Consider the following 23,020-nt stretch of genomic DNA (forward strand, 5'->3'; position numbering starts at 1 on the left):
TGGATTCTCAGTCTGGCACTCAGCTGAGCTGTTTAAGAGTATTATTGCAATTCATCCTTCCAACCACCTTATGAGATCGATATTATTGTCTCGACTTTACAGTTGAGAAATCCAATGCCGGAAGAAGTGAGGTAATTTTGCCCAAAGTAGAAAGCCAATAGGTCGAGGAATCAGGATCCCAACCCACTCTCTCAGATTCTGTAGCCATCTGCTCTCAATAGCTAGTGTGTCAGTCTCTCTTGGTGCTAGAGATGATGGTGATTAGGGTGGTGTGATTAGCCTTTTGGACTGCTTGCAAACCATGAAATATTGTATCTCTGTGTTTGGAGGGTTTAGCTCAGCACTAAAGGACATCATTGAGGCCAACATCATGGGTTGCATTTATCTGTGGGGCCAGCTTGTCATTCTGCATCCCAACATCGTGTGTCCTTAGCGCAGGGCAAATTCAGCACCATAACTGGAAAAGTAACTGAGACAATAGCATTATTTCTGTATATGAGGGCCAAATAGTATTAATAAAATATGCAAATTCTACTTTTAAAAACCAGGAAATGTTTTAGAGCTGGAACAATCCACACTCTTTTGGCCACATAACTGAATAAAGTTTCCTCTACAAAGCCAAAGTTCAATATTTTATTTAAAGCCTTGACCCACACCTGTCATTATTGCTGCATCATTTGCGATACTCCCCTCTAGTGGCCAGAACAGTTAGCTACCTTAACTACCATACCTGAAAAGGTTTAGACACTTTTGAGAATATTGCAGCATTTCATTTTTTTTTTTTTTTGTCTGATTTGATGGCAACTAGTTTTTTTAGTATCTTTTCAAATTGTGAAGGTAAAATCGGGAAACAGTGTGAAATATCAACGTTAGCAATGGCCACTTCCCACCCATTGAGGCAAAAAAAGATGAAAAACGGAGTGATTATCATGACAATAAGCATTAAAGAAAACCCTTGAAGCTGCTAAGTACCATGGACTTAGTGACTTAAAGCATGAGGACAAAAAACATTGACATCACAGATCTTTCCTGCAGTCACAATGCTGCTGAGCACTCTTGGGGAAATGCCCCAGAAACGTGAAGACTTTGGTCAGGATGCAATCAAGTTTCCCTAGCAGTTTGACTTTCTGAGAGGAGAAAAAAAAATCTCTGACTGCCTTCAAAAAATCAAATCAACAAAAAGTAAAGCTTGGAAACCAAGCACCATGAGTTCAGGTATCTGTTCATGGACTAGTTACATCTCTAGCTTTCTCCTATTTCACTATCTTACTTATATTTCTTAATACAAATAAAGGAGGCAATCTTAAAAGAGATACTCAGATGACTTGGGCACAATGGATGAGAAATTATTACCTATGATTTTAGAACTGCTTGATTTAAATGAGTGCACAAACCTCAACAAAGTGTCCAAAATTTCTTCTGGAAGTATCTATAGTTCTAGCTTACTAGAACTAGCTTATAGTTCTAGCTTATGATAGGAATTGGGGGGAGAATTGGGATGGGGGTGAGGGAAGAGGGAAGGCATCATACTAATTGGAAACCCCCCTTTAACCTTAGCCATATGTACAGAAACTTCCCTTACCACTACTATTAAAATTTACTTGCCTTAGTTCCTGATCTGATTCAGCATTCTGGTTGCCTAGATACAGATGTAAACAAAAGTGCCTTTCCGACTGCCAAGGAACTACCAGATGAACCTGATGGTCCCCTTCCTGGCTCAGCCAGTGACCAAGAAAAGAAAGCAAGTACTTTTAGATGTTCATATTAAAAATACAATATTTTGTTCAGCTTTCTTAAAGCTTAACTTTGCTTAGAGAGTTTTAAGTATACTGGAAGAGTGGCTTTTCTCTTCATTCTTCCCACATTTCCTGTTTGTTGTGACTTGATATTGTGACTGATGACGGCACAGGCTGAAAAGAAAAAGGGTCTCAAACTGTAAATTCATTACTTGGACTGACTTAAGATGTGGGCCAGGAAAGATTAGCAAAGCCAATGATTTGTTTTTTTATGAAGATTCAAAAAAAAATCACAACAAACTCAAGGTGTAGACTTGATCTCTATCATGAAAAAAGAAATAGCTAAATAGAAGTGTTTCTCTTACTAGTACTTGTCATATCTTCCCCAGTAATTAAAAAGAACATTGAAAGCAAGCACTGTTTTTATATTTTATTTTGTAATCCTCATAACACCTAACCAGAAGATATAGCCTATTATTATAGAACAAGCATCAGAAAGCTAGCTCAGCCTCAGACACTGATTTTTGGTATCTATTCTTTTTTTATTGGCTGTACCATGAACTAGCTGTGTGACTTTGGACAACTACTTAACCTCTGTGTTTCCTCTTCTATAAAAATGGAGCTAATTAGGCCTCGCATACAAAGTTGTTGTGAAGTTTGATTGAGTCACTTAAGGGCTCAGGTAGGAAGAGTTCAATCAATAACAGTTGTGGTACAATTATTATTACCATTATCTATGTGACCTTGAGCAAGTTCATCATGTCTCTGTTCCTCAAATTTCTCTTTTATAAAGTAGTCATCTTACACTGTTTCTGTAATAAGGAAGGATTTCAGTCACTTAAAGTTACTAATATCATCCTTAGAGATAATGATATCCATCTCTCAGTGCTTTTGGAAGAATGAAATCACATCATATGCAGGAAAGTATTTTATAGTCCATAAAGCCATAAATGACTGACATTTCAAAGTATTATTATGGAACAGGTGAAAACTGGCACAGGTCAAAATCCCGTAATAACAGATGGATCCACCAACTGCATCAAGTCAACTGTGAGGCAGTTTTGTTAGAATCATGTGTAGAAATGTGAATGAAACAGAACTGGTTTGTATATTCAATTAGCAAGGATATAAAAATTTAAATGCAGTACAGTCTTACATGCATGAAAAATTACATAGAAAAAAGAGGAAATAAATACGTTAACAATCCTTAGGTAGTAGAATTTTGAGAGTTCTTTTTTTTCTGTATCTTTTACTTTTCTTTATTTTTCTAAATTTTCCTTCAGCATCAGACTTAACATCTGTCACTTTAAAAGTGTGTTGTAGGTATGTTTTTAAGAGAATGATACTTATGATTTTCCAAATCAAACACAAACATTTAAAAAAAAAAAAAAACAGGTATATATCCAACGTTACAGCCCAGAAGGAGAGAGAAAAGAGTACAATAATTTAGTGTTCTTGGACACAAACCAAAAAAAATCAAACCCAGTACTGTCGAGTTGATTCCGACTCACAGCGACCCTATAGAACAGAGTAGAACTGCCCCATAGAGTCTCCAAGGAGCTCCTGGTGGATTCGAACTGCCAACCCTTTGGTTAGCAGTCGTAGCACTTAACCACTACACCACCAGGGTTTCCTCTTGGACATAGTATTCATCATGTTCATTCAAGAAATATTTACAGTTGACTGTTGTTGTTGTTAGTTGCCATCAAGTAGACTCCGACTCATGGCAGGGAGCAACCAGTTGTTAAAGAATACCAAAAGCCTACTTCCACAGGAAGGAGGCATGAGCCGGCATGAAGCAGTTGAGGAGTCCAGAGCTCAATACTATTCCAGTATGAACCTGCAGTCCAAAGAGGAACCAGGGCAGAAGGCCAGTCAAATCCTAGGGAAATGAGATGGTTTCCATGATGTCAGCACCTGTTGCTCAGTGGATCCATTTATCGACCTTCTGAAAAGAAGATTGAGCTTAGACCTGTCAGCAATGGGCAGGGAGGGCCTAAAGTACTATCATGGCAGCTTAGTGGCTCCTTCCTGAGCAACCTCAAGCTTGCTCTGGTTGCCAGCCACCAAGTAGACTGGGTCAAGAGAGCCTGGCGGAGGCCAGGTCTTGTTTATTAGCATCCTTGATAATGCACTCATCTTTTTTCAAGTTTTATTGGAGGAAGAAGGTTTCCAATTAAGTTTCTTAGGCCTTAAATTAAGAAGTGATAGATCCTTGGACATTTGCAAAAGGAATGATTTCTGCACATGGTTATTAACGCAGTCTGTCCACCATTATAATATACGATAAACCAAGCAAAAAATATCCTGTGAATATATTTTATTCGAGTTTTTAGTTGAAGTGGAATACCATTCACACTCTCCCTTTTGAATCTAGTTCAGTGACAGGCTATTGAAATTGGAATACAACTGTGTCCTGTTTTCAGGCTCAAAGAATAAAAGAACATTTAAGTTTAAAGCATTTTTAGCATATGTAAAAAAAAGTGAGTACCTTTGGTATTCTCTTTCCTCACAGAAATGCTGCAAAATTATGAACCTTCATACAAATAGAACTTTCTAGTAGTATTTTATTGGATTTGAGGTTGTCAGTTAAGTATCTGTATGTCCGTCTAGGAAACCCTGGTGGCGTAGTGGCTAAGTGCTATGGCTGCTAACCAAAGGGTTGGCAGTTCGAATTCGCCAGGCGCTCCTTGGAAACTCTATCGGACAGTTCTACTCTGTCCTGTAGGGTTGCTATGAGTCGGAATCAACTCGACGGCACTGGGGTATGTCCGTCTATGTGTAATACCAGTAAATTATGTAAATAGCTGTGTTCTGTGCTTTTATTTCTGACTCCGTGGCAACAGGTTGTTTTGCTTTTGTTTTGTAGTAGTCTTGCATCCACGTTTCTTAGAAAACACAAATACTTGAATAAACTGGTTTTCTAGTTTGGAGCTTTGCTTTGGGAAATTAGCTGGTTCCCCTTAGAAATCAGTATGTCAAGAATAATTGATTCCGTGAGGACTTCTTTAGTAACTCTGTCAATAACGATTGAATATTTCATTAAAAATTATCTAGGAATAATCTGTGGCTTTGACTCTTCCAAAAAGTTTTTCCTGACTGTGATACCAAGTCTATGAAATGCAGCTCTTCGGTATTTTCTTAGAACTTAATTTTTGTTTTAGTCATTAACATAAATGGGTCATGCACAAGATTAATTGGACTAGTGGCCTATAATCTATGGTATGCATTTTGTTTAAAATTAAAACATTTATATAAGGATAAGTTGCATAAGACTTCTTTGTAAAGTAGCAGATGATATATTTTAAATCCATGACCTTCGTTTTAGGTAAGATTATCTCCAGCCAAAATGTCAACCAGGAATTCTACAGATCTAGTTGAATATATTGACAAGTAAGTCTAAATTACAATAAGTTTTAACTAATATTTACTATACTTAATGGTTCAGTCAGAGATTAAAGTACTTGCATGAGACCTTTAAGTTATTTGCTTTCAGAAAGAACTTCACTTAAGCAATCTCAGAAAGATGAACTTCTCTATCCTATTCCTTTCTCATTGGCAGAGCAAGCCGATTTCACTGCTTCCTTCTTAAATAACTTACGTAGGTTTCTGTAGATTTATGGATAATTGATACAGCATAGGCAATGAGCAACAAACAACAAGATCAGATATGGTTAACTGTGACTTTCAAAATTAATAAATCTATTGACCTTTCCTGATAAAAATTCACAAAGTTTTGAAGTATATTAAATTAACCATCATAAAATTTTGGTTTACTACTTACAGTGCCACATTTGGAGCTCATCCAGGAAAGGCCTGTAGGAGAGGGACAACTCTGAGGACTTGGGAAATACAATGACAGGTTATTGATACATGTACATTGTCCAAAAGAGCAGAGAATTCTAGTCTGTAAAGGTGGGGTTGCAGAGGCAGTGCATATTAATTTGAGTGTTTTTCTATTCCATATGTCAAAGTAAATTTGGTCTGATGCTTCCAGTAATATTTTCAAGGTACTTGGAGTTTACTCGCAGCCCTTCTACTCATTTGTTGTATGGCCTCAGTCAGTCCCATAACCTGTCTGGGCCTTGATTCTTTCATTTTCAAAATGAAGAGAGGTTGGACTAGAAGTTCTCTAGGGTCCCCTGTGTAGCCCTGGTAGCACAGTGGTTAAGAGCTTGTCTGACAACCAAAAGGTCAGCAGTTTGAATCCACCAGCCACTCCTTAGAATCTCTATGGGGCAGTTCTACCCTGTTCTAGAGGCTTGCTATGAGTTGGAATTGACTTGATGGCATTGGGTTTTCGTTTAGGGTCCCCTGTTGCTTTAAAATAATTCTCATTCTAAAATATGCATCATGACAAAAGAAGAAAAATAACCAAATAGTTGAAATGAGTCGATGTGAAGAGAAAAATTTAAATCCCGAACTTTGAATTTTTGTTAATTACCTTGAATAATGAAAATGATATAATTTTATATTCACTGATTTGCAACATTTTCACTATTAAGAAGTTCCTTAATCTAGCTAGCCAATTGAATTTAACACATTCCAAATATTTCAAACGCGTTGTATTCACCTCTTTTCATGCTGTTCATAACTTGTGTTTGATTATATGACTATATATCAATACTTTAGAGAAAGTGGAATCAAATTAGAGGAAAGGATTTTTTTTTTTTTAATGTTTAAAAATATTATAGTTGGGAGGAGGCAAAGCCAACATGGTGCTATAGACAGAAGCACTATGCTGTCTCTCCACAGCAAAGACCCAAGAAATGAAGTAAAATAGAAACAAACATCAGTCCTTGAACCCTATGCATCAAATGAAGAGATAAAGAACTCAAACAACCACCAAATGGAATAAGAAACTGACAGAGAACAGAGAGTGAGGAGAGATATGAGTAGAGGTCCCCTGTCAGCTAATGCAGCAAGAATGCCCCATCTTGGACCCCTATAGGAGATTGGAGGAGAGGGAGTATGGGAAAGCAGCTTCACAAGCTCCTAGCAGGAAACAGAGCACCCAGTAACCAACAACACATGCCTTCCTACCCCCCACCCTTCTTCCCCCTGCTTGGCCTCTGCCACGTCCCAGTGGGCCAGGGTCACTTGGCTGGGAGGCATCAGCTCTGTGCGGCTTGGATTTAGCCTGCCCACACTGGCTGGCTCCTTCAGTGCTATTTCTTTGTTACTGATGTTGCATTTTTCAGCTTCTTTTGGTTTCTTCCCTGCCTCTCACCTCCTCCCTCTCCTTTCTCTTGAACACCTGGCTCTGTATGCCATCTTTGCCTCTTCTTGACAGACTGTGAAGGGCTGCTTGTTGGGGAGCTGCTTCCCCAGTCTGTACTGATACTCTGGTTGGATCCCTGAGGACTTTTTTTGTTTGCTAGTTTACTGGGCTGTACTGCGTGCCTTGGGAGCCACTTCCCCAGTCTGTGGAGCCACACTGGTGGGATCCCTGGGGGCATTCCTTTTTTTATTTTTTCTTTTTTGTCTTTCTTCATTTCTGTTTCTCATGTCTCTCTACTTTCCTTCTTTTCTTGTCTCCTGACTACCTGGCTGATCCTGTGTGCCATGTCAACCCCTTCTAGATGGGCTGTGCCCTGAGGCCTGAGAACTACTTCCATTTAAAAACCACTGGGTAATAGAAGAAATTAAAGATGAAATACAAAAATTCCTGGAATCAAACAAGAATGAAAACACATCACACCAAAACCTTTGGGACACAGCAGAGGAAGTGCTCAGAGGTCAATTTATAGCAATAGGTACATGCATCAAAAAAGAAGAAAGGGACAAAATTAAACCATTAGCTACACAACTTGAACAACTATAAAGACAATAGCAAAAGACGCACACAGCCACCAGAAAAAAAGGAAATAATAAAGATCAGGGCAGAAATAAATGAGAGAGAAAAAAAATAGAAAAAAATCAACAAACCAAAAGTTGGTTCTTTGAAAGGATCAACAAAATCAACAAACCACTGGCCAAACTGAAAAAGAAAAACACGAGAGGATGCAAATAACCCAAATAAAAAATGAAATGGAGGACATCACAACTGACGCAACTGAGATAAAAAGGGTCATAACAGGGAATTATGAGACACTATACTCCAACAAATTTGAAAAGCTTTGTTATACTCCAACAAATTTGAAAAGCTAGAGGAAATGGACAAATTTCTGGAAACACATTACCTACCCAAACTAACACAAATGATGTTGAAAATCTGAACAGACCCATAACAAGACATTGAAAAGTTAATTTTAAAAAACACCCAACAAAAAAAAGCTCTGGCTCAGATAGCTTCACTGAAGAATTCTACCAGAACATTCAGAGAAGAGCATCAGTACTACTCAAACTATTTCAGTACATAGAAAAGGAAGGGATACTTCTGAATTCATTCTATGAAGCAAGCATAACCCTGATGCCAAAAACAGGCAAAGACACCACAAAAAGGAAACTACAGACCAATATCTCTCATAAATATAGATGCAAAAATTCTCAACAAAATTCTAGCCAATAGACTTCAGCATCATATCAAAAAAATTATACGCCACAACCAAGTAGGATTCATACCAGGCATGAAAGGATTTGTTCGACAAGAGAAATTCAATCAGTGTAATTCACCACATAAATAAAACAATCACATGATCACCTCAGTCGATACAGAAAAGGCACTTGACAAAGTCCAACAGCCATTCATAATTTTTTAAAAACTCAATAAAATACATATAGAAGCAAAATTCCTCAACATAATAAAGGGCATCTATACAAAACCAACGGTCAACATCATTCTTAATGGAGAGAGGCTAAAAACATACCCCTTGAGAATAGGAACAAGACAAGGATGCCCTTTATCACCACTCCCATTTAACATTTTGCTGGAAGTCCTAGCTAGAGCAGTAAGGCATGAAAAAGAAAGGGCATCCCCCAAGAGACAGAAAGGGCCACATGAACCAGAGACCTACATCATCCTGAGACCAGAAGAACTAGTTGGTGCCCGGCCACAATCAATGACTGCCCTGACAGGGAGCACAACAGAGAACCCCTGAGGGAGCAGGAGATCAGTGGGATGCAGTCCCCAAACTCTCATAAAAAGACCGTACTTAATGGTCTGACTGAGACTAGAGGAATCCCGGCGGTCATGGTCCCCAAACCTTCTGTTGGCACAGGACAGGAACCATCCCCGAAGACAACTCATCAGACATGAAAGGGCCTGGACAGTGGGTAGGAGAGAGATGATGATGAAGAGTGAGCTAATTATATCAGGTGGACACTTGAGACTGTGTTGGCATCTCCTGTCTGGAGGGGGGATGGGAGGATAGACAGAGTTGGAAGCTGGCAAAATTGTCACGAAAGGAGAGACTGGAAGGGCTGACTCATTAGGGGGAGAGCAAGTGGGAGTACAGAGTAAGATGTATATAAACTTATATGTGACAGTCTGACTTGATTTGTAAACGTTCACTTGAAGCTCAATAAAAGTTAATATAAAAAAAAAAAGAAAAGGCATCCAAATCCGTAAGTAAGAAGTAAAACTGTCCCTATTTACAGATGATATGGTACTATATATAGTATACACAGTTCTACTCTGACACACGTGGCGTCACCTTGAGTCAGAATCGACTCGACAGCACCTGGTACTTGTGCTAACTGGTACAGCAGCCCCTCATGGTGCATTGAATATTGGTTCTTGACAAACTATAGTTGTCCGATTTCATGAAGAGCAATGGTGAGCCAATTGAATCCTGAGAGCTCTACTTCAGTCCAATCATTAAAGCAGTAGACTCTTAGGTGGCTGCTTAACAGGAAAAGCCGTAGCTTCATCTTTCAAGTCATAGTGGTCATTGGGTGGCAACAGATTTGTTGATATACAAACTTACATAAGTAAAAATCACTATTAATTAAACTGCCTGAATATATATCACATATTTTCAGAGGTTCTGCCTTATGTGGGTATATTTACAGGTAATACTAAATTCAAGTAACACCAACCAAAAAAAAAAAAAAAGCTCCGGCAACCACAGAGGTAATATCTATGCTATTAGAAGGGCTGGTTAGAGATATACCCATTAAAAAGACAGGCAGACCTGTGTTTAACGGGCTCTTCTTCGCCTCAGGCAGTTGGAGCAACACCTGCCTGTTATGGGTACTTGTTAGATGTTAGATCATATTAATAATGTGGAGCCCTCGCAGCACAATGGTTAAGTACTCAGCTGCTATTCCAAAGGTTGGCTGTTCAACCTGCCAGCAACTCCACGGGAGAAAAGACCTGGTGATCTGCTCCCATAAAGATTACAGGCAATTATAGTCTAGAAAACTCTATGCGGCAGTTCTCCTCTGTCCTATAGGGTTGCTATAAGTCATAAATGACTAGAGAGCACACAACAACAACAACAATAATGCAAGGGGAAGCAGAATGCTTGCAATCATTTATAGGACAGTTATGGTGATGTCATATTAAAGACAATAAATAATTTTTATTTCCTCACTTATTCATCAACAATTCACAATGACCAAATTTCCACTGATGGTAACTGTGTATCCAATATTCACTTAGGCTTAATTGAACAGAAGAGAACCAAAGCTTTTTCACTTTTCCTTCTTTTTCTTGTGCTGGTGACAGGAACACCAAATGGAGGTTAGGAAACCTCAGGTCTACCCTTGAATCTGCCTCTAATCAGCTATGTGACCTTGAGCAAAAGAAAATGTTTTCTCTTCTCTGGGCAATCTATGACTCCTCCATGAAGTGGGGTGGAGGTTTCAAGTGGCCAGTGATGAGTAGCCTGAGTCCCAAAAGCTGTTTGAGTTCAAGATAAGACCCAGATTTCATTTCCAGGATTCAGGTTAGAAAGCTGTCCCTGCCTTCTGCTTCTCAATTCTCCTACATAATAATTTTACAGCCAATTTTCTTGCAAGCATTCTATGTAGTAAAGCAGGTGGTTAAGAAACATACATTATACCCCCATGAGATTTAATTTTGAATAAAAACAAGTTCTGACCGTAAATCTCTTTTATTTTTCTTGAATTGGCCCTCCAACAACAAAAAAAAAAAAAAACAAGTTTTTTTCTCACTGCTGAATCAAATAATTTCCAAGCCTTCTTCCATCCCTCAGATTCTTTGGTCTTCAAAAACTGATTATCACCATTTATTCATTTACCATATTGTAAAAATGCTGGAGTGGTAGAGGCATCTGACCTCCTCTAACTTCAGAAGGAGAGAGAGAATCACTATCAGCATCAGCCTAAGGCTGATTCCTATAAAGAGGAGGTCAGACATGCCTCCTCTCTCTAACCTTCTTACCAATTCTGACACCAACCAACCCTCCCACGGCACTCTCTACTTCTTTGCTGGGTTCAATAATTTGTTGCGATGACCACACAGAGCTCACAGACCATACTCACAATTATGGAGTTTATTAGGGAACTAACAGGTTCCAACTCAGATCAGGAACAGCTTGGGATATAGTTCTTCAGTCAGGATTGCTTCTCAGCCATGCCCACAGGCAGGCCTCTCTCTGGCCTTCAGCCTCTCAGCCTTTAGCCCCTCAGCCCCTTGGGCCTTTTGGCCCAGCCTGGCCTCAGCCCAGCTTGGTCAAGTGTTACAAAGCTCTTTAGCTCCACCTGTAACTGCCCAGAGGTATCCCACTCCACCGGCAAGCCTCCTGCTCAAAGGCACTTGGCTCTCTTGCTCTGTAGGTCTGCACACTCATTGTAACCACCTTGCTCCATGGGTCAGGAAGCCCACTATGCAGTATTGCACCATTCTCCTGATTCTGCTTTTGCCACTTATCTTCCACCGCTTCTAGCTGTCTTGTGCTGTCTCTGGTGTTACAGCTCTCTCTGTCTCCTGCATCTAGGAGGTTCTCAGCACAGGGACCCTGGGTCTAAAGAATGCACTCTACTCCCATCTCTTCTTCTTGGTGGTAGTGAGGTCCCCTCTCTGCTCTGGGATTAGCTCTTTAAAGCCTAGCAGATGGCAAAACTAACTAATCCCTTCATTAGGGTTCCATCCGTCTTATTTGCATGATCCCACCCCACAAGGGTGCCATGCACCTTATTTGCATTATTAGCAAGTTGTCTAATCACCTTGGTGGGCCACAAGTACCTTAACTGCACAGTCCCACTCGATCATTTGGTGGAAGTTACAAGGCCATGGCAAGAAAGGCCATATAAAAGTGATCCATTGCACCACACATATATTTATTGAGTATCTATTTATGAGTATCTGTTGAGTATCTATTATTGAGTGCCAGGCATTGTGCTAGATATATTGCAGAGTTATTGGCAAGCATAACAAAAATCCCAGCCCTTACGGTGTTTCCATTCGAGTGGGAGGGAGAGACATGCATTGTTAGATTATCTGGTCAGGGTAGGTCTCATTGAGAAATTGGCATTTAAGCAAAGACTAGAAGGAGGTGAGGGAGTTGTTCATGTGGATATCTAGGGGGGAAAAGCAACATTTCTAAGGCAGGAGCACTTCTGTCGTGTAGCAAGAACATCATGATGGCTGGAACAAAGAGAAGTATGAACTTGGACTATGATGCTATCTGGGCTTGATTTCAAAGTCTCTGGGTGGAATGAATCTTGAGTTTCTGCTGCCCATGAGGAAAGGTCTAAATTTCCTGAACAAAAAGAACATCAGGAAAATGAAGTTGTTTTGTACTGAGAAGTTGTCTGGGCTGGACTATTGCCAATGTATATATTTCAGGAATTCCCTCAGGAACACATTTTGGGAACATGAGGGTCTGGCTGACAGCCAAAGAATGCTATTCAAAATCTGGATACATAAAACTTTCAGTAAGTCAAATGGGCAAAATAATAAATGATTCATGATTTCTCTTAGTGAATAGAATATGGCATTCAGGGTCTGACAATACTCATTTTTAAGGTTTTTCCGTAGCATCATGGTGGACATTTTATTATTCTGTGATTCATTGCTTTTGTTGCTACATGATTAAGATGAATATTTCACATTACAGTATACCAAACAGGGAGATGAAACTGTGGTTTAGCTCTATGGGATAAGTCATACTAGGTTGGAGATCTTTGTGGTTTTATTTTGTAATACCGTATTCATCTTTGAGGGGAACTAACTCCCAGGACAGAAAGCTGGAAATAGTCGGCATAGTTTATGAAGAAAGGAATACCTGAGTCCTTGAGGTTGTTAAGTTTTTTTATTAACCAGTGGACCTTTCCCACACTGCAAATATTTTGGCCCCTTTAACCACACCCATTGTTAAAGCTTCCACTCCCTACTCTGTGTCAAATCATCTCTTTTAATCCTCACAATAATTCAATACGGTAGGAAGACACTGGAGTTCAGAGGGATGAAGTAACTTCCCCAGAGTCACACAGACACTAAGTGACAGACCCAAGATTCTAACCTAGGACTCTATGTCTCTGTCACCCCAAAGCCTATGTTCTTAATCACTGCTCTATCCACACCACCTATTCTCCCAATACGTGTGTAGACACACACACACACACACACACACAGAGGAACATCTTCACTTCTGACTCCTCCCATGTGGCATGGAAGATATGACACAATCATAGATTTCTGATCCTCCTCCATCAGTGCCCCTCTGGGGATGAAGGGGGCCTGGATTCACAGCATCGTAGCTGTACCTGGAAGGAGCTACCATCAGCCACAGTGCAGTGTTTTCATTCTTTTCTCTGTATCATCTTCTGACTGCCTCCAACTGGGATGGGCAAGACTCTGGCTGTGGTTAAGCACAGCTATAGGTGTTGGACATTACCCACAGAGACCCCCAAATCAGTCAGCACAGGGACTGCCCAGATAAAGCTCAGTTCATTCCATCCCAGGAGCCTTTTTGAATTTTTACCAGACCTAAGAACTTCTGCTCAAGTGTAGGGACTACCCCTGAGGCCAGGGAGAGGCCACTTTCAGTTTCCTAGAGCAGAGAAGGAGCCCCTGTAGTCTCTGGGCCTCAGAGAAGATCCATACAGCCCCAAGGAGAAAAGCAAGCCAAGCAGAGGAGAGATAAGTAAGATGAAATTACAGGATGTTGGGAGAAAGTTATGTATTTAAAAGCAGAGGGATAAATCCACCTCATCCCTCTGAGGAAAATATAAATATGACAGAAAGAACCACTAGTTGGTCTAAACAAAGCTGTGACATAGGAGAAAGAGCCAGAAGAGACATGGCAAAACATTTTCCAGCTGAGTTACTTATAATCTCCAAGCTCCAATTTCCTCCTGAATTGAGAAAAATTGTAGTTGTGCCACAGGATAGTTGTAGGAATGAAATTAAATACTGTTCATGAAGGTCGTGTGTTGACTATAAGAACTGTATAGAAATAAGATAGTATAATTTTAAAAATTCCTTATATTCCTTCCAGGTAGAAACTCCCCTCAAATAATTTACCATCTAATAATTGCTGCTAATTGTAATTACAACCAAGAGACACATTGCACTGGGAAAATCGGCTGCAACAGATCTCTTTAAAGTGTTAAAAAGCAAAGATGTCAACCTGAGGACTAAGGTGCGCCTGATCCAAGCCATGGTGTTTTTAATTGCCGCATATACATGCGAAAGCTGGACAATGAATAAGGAAGACCGAAGAAGAATTGCCACCTTTGAATTGTGGTGTTGGCGAAGAATGTTGAGTACACCATGGACTTCCAAAAGAATGAACAAGTCTCTCTTGGAAGAAGTATAACCAGAATGCTCCTTGGAAGCAACGATGGCCAGACTGCATCTTACATACTTTGGACAGATCAGGAGGGATCAGTCCCTGGAGAACAATATCATGCTTGGTAAAGTAGAGGGTCAGCGAAAAGAGGAAGAATCTCAACAAAATGGATTGACACGGTGGCTGCGACAATGGACTCAAACATAGCAACAATTGTGAGGATGGCACAGGACCAGGCAGTGTTTTGTTCTGTTGTACATATAGGATCATTATGAGTCGGAACTGACTCAATGGCACCTAAAAACAACAATGTAATAAGAACAAGGAGCTCTGGTGGCACAGTGGTTAAAGCACTCAGTTGCTAACCAAAAGATTGTCAGTTCAAGCCCACCAACTGCTCAGTGGGAGAAAGATGTGGCAGTCTGCTTCCATAAAGATTACAGCCTTGGAAACTGTATGGGGCAGTTCTACCCTGTCCTATAGGGTCTCTAGGAATCAGAATAGACTCAGTGGCAATGGGGTTTTTGGTTTACAATAAGAACACATGTGTATGACACTTTCAGATATTTAAAAAACACATTAGATACGTTATTTTAATTGAACTCCTCGGTAAATTGGACAGAGATTTGAGATAGGACAGAGAACAGCCCTCTTCTGATCATCCTAAGAGAAGTTAAAGATAGTTAACTGGCAGAAGCAGAACTTGAGCCCAGGTCTTCTGACACCAAGCCCAGTGTTCATTCTCCTGGATACACACTCAAAAAACATTAAAGCAACGTGAGAAAGGATCTCACATGTGTTACAAAATGCTATCAGAACTCCAGATATCCTCAAAACAACTTGCTGCTGCAGCTTACATATGTTTTACCTGTAAATAGAACCCAGGCACCGACCATCCCCTCATCTACACAGGGACACTGTTTGGAACCTGTGTCAGCCTTGATGCTTCCACAAGAAAGAAAGCCAGTCACCCTAGGTACATCATTAATTTTGTAACTTTATCGAAAAGTTTACTGAGCATGAAGAATTTGCCTGGTATAGCGGAAAAGATCCACAACCAGTGTTTTTTTCCAGTTTCTTCTTGGTTGTGCCACTGTTTGAAGTCTTCTCCTTTCCTGGCCCTTCCCAGTGCAGGCCCGATGCAGGCCCAACCCCACTGGCCTTAGTTTGCTTCTTCCTTGACTGAAGCTTGAATTTCTTCCTTCACTCCCCAGAACATTCAGCCCTTGTAAAACCCGGTACCGGAGCCTTCTACAGCTACCAAACTCAAATACCTTGGAAGGCAGGGATGGTTATAAACAAGTAATGAAGAAACTATAGAAAAAAATATTTTCAATTTCATTGCTCCCCACATGTACTCACAGATTATTTTTGTGAAGCATCAAAACCTAAATTTCACTTTATATTCATTTTTTGCAGAAGGACTCTGCGTACTTGGAATGTAACTAACCATGTAATAGATCTTTCCACAAAAATGTTGAAAATTTGCTTCAGTTCTGCCTTTTTGTGTTCTAGAAAAAGGTTAGAATCTTCAGATTTCTGTCTCTGAGTATTAGAGGTTGCCAAGACAGCTATCAGGACCTCCTAAGTAAATTTAGTGCTCTATTCACAAGAACAGAATAGGCAGGGACGCGAGAGGCTGTATGTACCGACGCATCCCTGCATCTGCCAGCGACAGCATGGCTGGTGTGAGTCACACCAAACTGCAGAGAAATAGAATCCAGAGTCTGGAAAATCTGTTCAAATGCAGTTGTCAGCGATATAATCAATGATCTATGTAGAGCCCAAATTTCTCTCTCAAAAGGCCCCTAGGATTGTCCCTCCTGTGGTTAGAACTCCATCGGGACTTTTCTGGAATATTCAGGTTCTTCCCCCCCCCCACCCTTTTTGGTTAAGTTTAAATGTAGGTCCCACTGACAGGACATATTAAGAAAGTAGTGAGATTTTTTTCATTTACTGAAGAGGACTTATTACTAGCGAAAGGCCTCAGTTTTTAACCTTCCCGATGACTTGATGATTTGCATAATGATATCTTCAGGAACCTTAGAAGACTGAGAATTTTCATATGTTTGTTCTTCCAGTTGTTGATTTAGAAAGGTCAGTCCAAAAACAACATTCTCTTTCTTTACGGCAATGAAAATAGGAGAAAAAAATATGTAAGCTCGAAGGTAAACATCTTATAGGGATCATGTAAATAGAACTAAACACAGCAGCATTTGGTGCTTCATTAAGCATTATTAGGAAGCAATAATAGTAATACTTTCTGTTGTTCGTTACTGTCAAACCACCTCCAACACATGGCAACCCAATGTACAACAGAATGAAACACTGCCTGGTCCTGTGCCATCTTCACAATCATTGATATGTTCGAGTTCACTGTTGCAGTCACTGGGTATTTTGAGTCCTTTGAACCTAGAGGGATCATCTTTCAGTACTATACTGAACAACATTCTGTTGTGATTTCATAGGATTTTTATTAGCTAATTTTTGGAAGCAGATAATAAGGCCTTTCCTCCTACTCTGACTTAGTATGGAAGCACCACTAAAACCTGTGCACCATATATGACCCTGCTTGTATTTGAAATACTGGTGGCATAGGTCCCAGTATCATAGCAACACATGAGCACCACACTATGACAAAGTGGCAGATGGGTGGTGGAATAATACTCTAATTCATAGTAATCAAGAAAAAAATCTTAGTCATGAAATGAAAATTCAAAAAAGAAATCTTTCCACTTACATACAGAATAACATTTAAAAATAAACTTTAAACACTACTAAGGAAAAAGAGTTTAGCCATTTCAGGAGGTAACATGTGATCAGAAACCGATGGTACTGAAGGAAGAGGTCCAAGCTGCACTGAAAGCATTGGCGAAAAACAAGGTTCCAGGAATTGATAGAATACCAATTGAGATGTTTCAACAAACAGATGCAGCACTGGAAGTGCTCACTTATCTATGCCAAGAAATTTGGAAGACAGCTACCTGGCCAACTGACTGGAAGAGATCCATATTTATGCATATGCCCAAGAAAAGTGATCCAACCGAATGTGGAAATTATCAAACAATAACATTAATATTACATGCAACAAGATTTTGCTGAAGATCATTCAAAAGTGGCTGCAGTGATATATCAACTGGGAACTGCCAGAAATTCAAGCCAGGTTTGGAAGAGGATATGGAACCAAGGATATCATTGCTGATGTCAGATGGATCCTGGCTGAAAGTAGAGAATACCAGAAGGATATTTACCTGTGTCTTATTGACTACGCTAAGACATTCAACTGTGTGGATCATAACAAATTATAGACAACATTGTGGAGACTGGGAATTCCGGAACACTTAATTGTGCTCATGACAAATCTGTACGTAGATCAAGAGGCAGTCATTTGAACAGAACGAGAGATTCTACATGGTTTAAAGTCAGGAAAGGCGTGTGTCAGGGTTGTATACTTTCACCATACCTACTCAATCCGTATGTAGAGCAAATAATCTGAGAAACTGGACTACAAGAAGAAGAACGGGGCGTCAGGATTAGAGGAAGACTCATTAACAACCTGCGTTATGCAGATGACACAACCTTGCTTGCTGAAAGTAAAAAGGGCTTGAAGTACTTACCGGTGAAGATCAAAGACCACAGCCTTCAGTATGGATTACACCTCACCATAAAGGAAAAAAAGGTCCTCACAACTGGATCAATAAGCAACATCATGACAAATGGAGAAAAGATTGAGGTTGTCAAAGATTTCCTCTTACTTGGATCCGCAATCAATACCCATGGAAGCAGCAGTCAAGAAATCAAAAGATGCATTGCATTGGGAAAATCTGCTGCAAGAGATCTCTTTAAAGTGTTAAAAAGCAAAGATGTCACCTTGAGGACTGAGGTGTGCCTGACCCAATCCTTAGTGTTTTCAGTCACCTCATATGCATGTGAAAGCTGGACAAGGAATAAGGAAGACTGAAGAAAATTGACACCTTTGAACTGTGGTATTGGCAAAGAATATTGCCAAAAGAACAAATAAATCTGTCTGGGAAGAAGTACAACCAGAATGCTCCTTGGAAGCAAGGATGGTGAGACTGTGTCTCACATAATTTGGCCATTTGTCAAGAGGGATCAGTCCCTGGAGAAGGACATCATGCTTGGTAAAGTAGAGGTCAGCGAAAAAGAGGAAGACCCTCAATGACGTGGGTTGATACAGTGGCTCCAACAATGGGCTCAAGCATAGCAAGAAAATCGTGAGGATGACACAGGACTGGGCAGTGTTTCTTTCTGTTGTGCATAGGGTCACTATGACTTGGAACCAACTCGATGGCACCTAACAACAACAACAAAGGAAAAAGAAATAACTAAAGTCTAGCATCAAGGTAAGTCACTTAGCTCCAAGGCTGCAGCCAATATATTTGCATGCAGTAGGTGCTGTCTTTCTCAGAAACTTCCTTCAAGTGGCAACAACATTGAGGCCAGCCGGGACAGGCAGGACCACAGACTGGCATCGGAGCAGAGGTGGCAGCCCTATTCCACTGGCCCCTCTGCTGGCTTAGGTCTGCTTCTTTATTGCTCTTTCTGGATACAGTTTTGACCATCAGCCAACACTGCTCCCCAAGAGTGAGTGTACTTAGGCCCCTCATCACCCTGAATTGAGTACAAACTGCATGGCATTGGTGTCAATGCCCCCTACTATTTTCTTCTGTTATCTCATTCAGAACCTGCAACTATACAGCAAAATAGGCCCTATTGACCTTGTTTAAAGGTGCAGGAACTGAAGTACTTGGTTGGTAAGCGTGGAGCCCATATCCTATCCTCAGTTTTCCAACTTACTAAACTGTTTCTGAAGTCACAGAAATTGAGAGTTCATGTCCCAAATTTCACACTTTAGCCCTTCATTATGTATCCTCCCTTATATTATTTACTAAATTCACATTGCCAGTCTTAAATAAATTAGTGGGGTTCCATCTTTAGAACACATTAGAATCATCTAAGTACTTGTTTAAAACACTCATTCTTGCTCTCCTTCACACTCCTCCTCCCCACCGAATAATGACTTAGTGGGTCTATGGTGCAACCACAGAATCTGAGTCTGCATTTTAATGGCCCCGCCTTCCCCCCTCACCCCCATCAATGATACTAATTCCAGTTTCTCTATGAGAAACACTGAATTTCACTAAGTTCCTTGAGGGACAGAACCATTACATATATGTTCATGAATTAGAGTAATATCTTAGATATTTAGTAAATATTATTGACTGATACATTTCTATTTTAACTCTCATTTTTATTGGTAAGGTATTAATTAGGTACAGATATAGTGCTGCACATAGAAGAAACTCCATCCAAAATGGCTTATATATAAGGACGTTGATTAGCTTATATAACAGCAACAACATCTAGAGTTTGGTCAATGCAGTGTTTTCTATCCTTCCTCCCTGACATTCTTTTTTACCCTCATGATAACAAGATAGATGCAGCTGTTCCAGGCATCAAACAAGGACATGACAACATCCAGCAAAGAAGATTTTCTTTTCGTGTCTCTTGTAAGAGAAAAAAAACCTTATTCAGAAGCCCTGCAGCAAGTTTCCCACCAGAATTGCTTTGCATACTCTTACCTAAACCAATTGCAAGCTCAACCCGGAAGACTGGGGCCACTGTGATTAGCCTGACCCCCTGAAGTAAATGGGGGACAGGAGGGTGAACTAAATTAGGCAAAAGGAGGAAATAGCTCTTGGCAATCAATAGTGTCTGCCACAAAGGAATGCCTGAGAGAAGGCAAATTCTTTTTTTTGTGTGTGAGAGCAGCATAATTTGCAAGTGTCTGTATAGGTTGTGTATAGGACCAAAGACTAGAGATCAAATACCCTTTCACTGGCAACTCCTGGCTGCAGGTTGTCTAGAGGCCAGAAAAAAAAAGCTCTAACTCAAAGAAATTATTGAGAGAACCTATAGTCCACTAAACTAAAGGAAAATAATGAGGGAATCTATGGTCCACTGCCAGGCCATGTGTCACCATCAGCAGTGCCTGACATCCTCTTCCCTTCTGCCTCTGACTCATACGTTCAATCCAGAGTAGCAACGTCAGCATGTTGGGGTTTTAGAGGACTGGATTGTATATATCTAGGTACCATTTGGTAATTTTCCAGAAGAATATTTTTGAGTCAAATAAGTGGTAGATGGAATCTGACTAATGAAACCTCTTAACAAAGCCTTCTTTGCTCCTCAGATGTGTAGCTGAGGAGAAAGAACAATCTCACCAAGCCTGAGGCTATTTTCTTCAATGGGTGGTTCGGGGAAGGGTGTTGATCTTTTTCATAATTATACTGCTCAATAGAATAAGCTAAAAACCTTGAGGCTTCAACAGCCTGTAGCTTTTGTGGAACTATTTTTTTCCTCTAATTTTCCAACAACTATGCCTTTTTTTTTTTTTTTTCATGCCTTAGGAGAACAATTCAGCTAGAGAAATCAGTCAGTCAGTAAACTAATATTTATTGACTACCTACTATGTGTCAGGCACTCTTCTCAGTGTTGGGTACATTGTGGCGAACAAGCTTGACAATGTCTCTGCCCAAAAGGAGCATTCATTCTAGTGATGGAGATCAGAAAATAAACACAAACATGTAAACAAGGTAATTTTAGATAATGACAAGTGCTATACAGAAGATAACAGGGGGCACTATGATAAAAGTGACAGAGAGGAAGGCTTCTCTGAGGAGGGGGTATTGAAGTTGAGATGTAAACAGTGGGAAGGAGACAGTCATGAGGTGACTGTGGGGAAGAGCATTCCAAGCAGAAGGAACAGCAAGTGTTGAAACTCTGAGCTAAGAACTAGCTTGGCACGTTTGAGGGACAGAAAGAAGACCCTTGTGGTTGAATAAGAGTGAATGAAGGGAAGAATGTGAGGAGACAAGGTTGGAAGACTTAGCACGGGTTTTTTTCTCAGAGAATAAGAAGCCATCAGAGAGTTTTAAGTAGGCAAGTGGTAGCACTTTAGGAAGATCACTCTAGCTGCTGTGGGGATGAGCTGTTAGGAGGCAAAAGTAGAAAAAGTGATGATGGTGGCCAGGACCAATAAAGAAAGAAAGAATTAAGGAAGCAGTGGATTTGGAGTCTTGGGATACTTCTAGATGTCATTAATGCAGCCACCTTATTAGATCAATGATTAGTATTAATCAAGGTGTATCCCCTGCTTCTGCTAGTTAACTCTTGGAATGGTAGGACTATGTGAAGGTTAAAGTTAACATTTGATTTTGGAGTCAGACAGACACGTTTCAAATCCTGACCCTGATATCTCCACATTGTGTGATCATTCCTCCTTCTGGTAAATTTCCTTAATCGGGGCTTCTAAATCACTAATTCATTCTTTAGCTATTTCCTTTGACATATTTATCCCATTTTTTATTTTTCTTTATTTCACCTACTATACTTTTCAGATCTAATATTTTTTCTTGTTTACTTTCTATGTTTTCTAGTCTTTGCTTTCATTTTGCCAATATTTTCCCCTATTTCTTTCAATGCGTTTATTAGCCTTTAATTTTTTTTTTGTAACTCTTTTAGTGTTCTCTTCTGTGTGAAAGTATAATTCAGTAGGTTGCTTATTTGTTGGTTAGTTGGGTTTGAAAAAGCTGTGCTCCTCAAATGTCTTGTGGTTTCAGCCTTTAGTTCATTTTCCCCTGGGGATTTGGATTGGAGATCCCAGTCTCCAGTCTTGCCAATACAGGCCTCCTGCCCTGCCCTAATCTTACTCTTAGGGATACCTAGACCAGAGTCTAAAATTTTATACAAGTGGGAGGTACTGTTTGTTCCAAGGCAATAGGAAAGGAGAAGCAAGAGCAGAACTGCAATTTCCACGCTGCATTTTATCTTCCCACAGCCGTGCTGAGCTGTCTCTTGCCCCAGGCCAAAGCCACCATCTGGCTGAGGTTGAGTTGCCCAGAAAAAAACTTGGAGACAGAGATTGGTAAACATAAGGCTTATTATGGAGTGCTCTGGAATCAACACCTGTGGAAGGGAAGGGAAGAGAAAACTAGGTGGAAGGAAAAGTTAAACTGTGATACCAAAAAAAAAAAAAAAAACCCACTGCCGTCGAGTCGATTCCGACTCATAGCGACCCTATAGGACAGAGTAGAACTGCCCCATAGAGTTTCCAAGGAGCACCTGGCGGATTCGAACTGCTGACCTGACCTTTTGGTTAGCAGCCGTAGCACTTAACCACTACACCACCAGGGTTTCCAACTGTGATACAGTACTAGCAAAAGCCTAACTGACCCCACAGGGAACTCTGAAGCTGAGATGGCCCTTCTAAGTCATTCTGAGTTAAAGCAAGAGTACCAGATATTTATATGCCCACATTGATCAGTCACTACTGTGAGCTGCCCAGGAAGTGGGCATGACCTTGGGCAAGGTGAATCTCTTCACCAAGGCAATTCCCAGAGAAGGATAATAGTTGAGGTCCGTCAGCCAGCAGCACTTCCAGCAGTTGAAGAATAAGTCCTTCCTTCCTGAAGGGGGAGCTACGTGGCACATTACAGCATCCACTATACCACCCTACACATTCACTAATTTAAAACAGCCCTACCACTTCAGGGTTTTTTCATAGTTTTCTCATTTTCTCACGCTACGTCCTTCAGGATTTTATGGGGGAGGGATGAT

The 23,020-nt window shown here is 40.3% G+C and overlaps 1 protein-coding gene across 1 annotated transcript in view; it reads left to right on the forward strand.

Moving 5' to 3' along the window:
- The window catches only part of FAM81B (family with sequence similarity 81 member B), a 115,597-nt gene that overhangs the window by 5,043 nt on the left and 87,534 nt on the right, over positions 1-23,020 (forward strand). The window contains exons 3-4 of the mRNA XM_064279697.1: positions 1,600-1,741; positions 5,065-5,129. Of these exons, the coding sequence (XP_064135767.1) occupies positions 1,600-1,741; positions 5,065-5,129 (207 nt within the window). The remainder of the gene's footprint in view (positions 1-1,599; positions 1,742-5,064; positions 5,130-23,020) is intronic.

This window comes from Loxodonta africana, chromosome 2, assembly GCF_030014295.1.
Source record: "Loxodonta africana isolate mLoxAfr1 chromosome 2, mLoxAfr1.hap2, whole genome shotgun sequence".
Classification (NCBI taxonomy): Eukaryota; Metazoa; Chordata; class Mammalia; order Proboscidea; family Elephantidae; genus Loxodonta; species Loxodonta africana.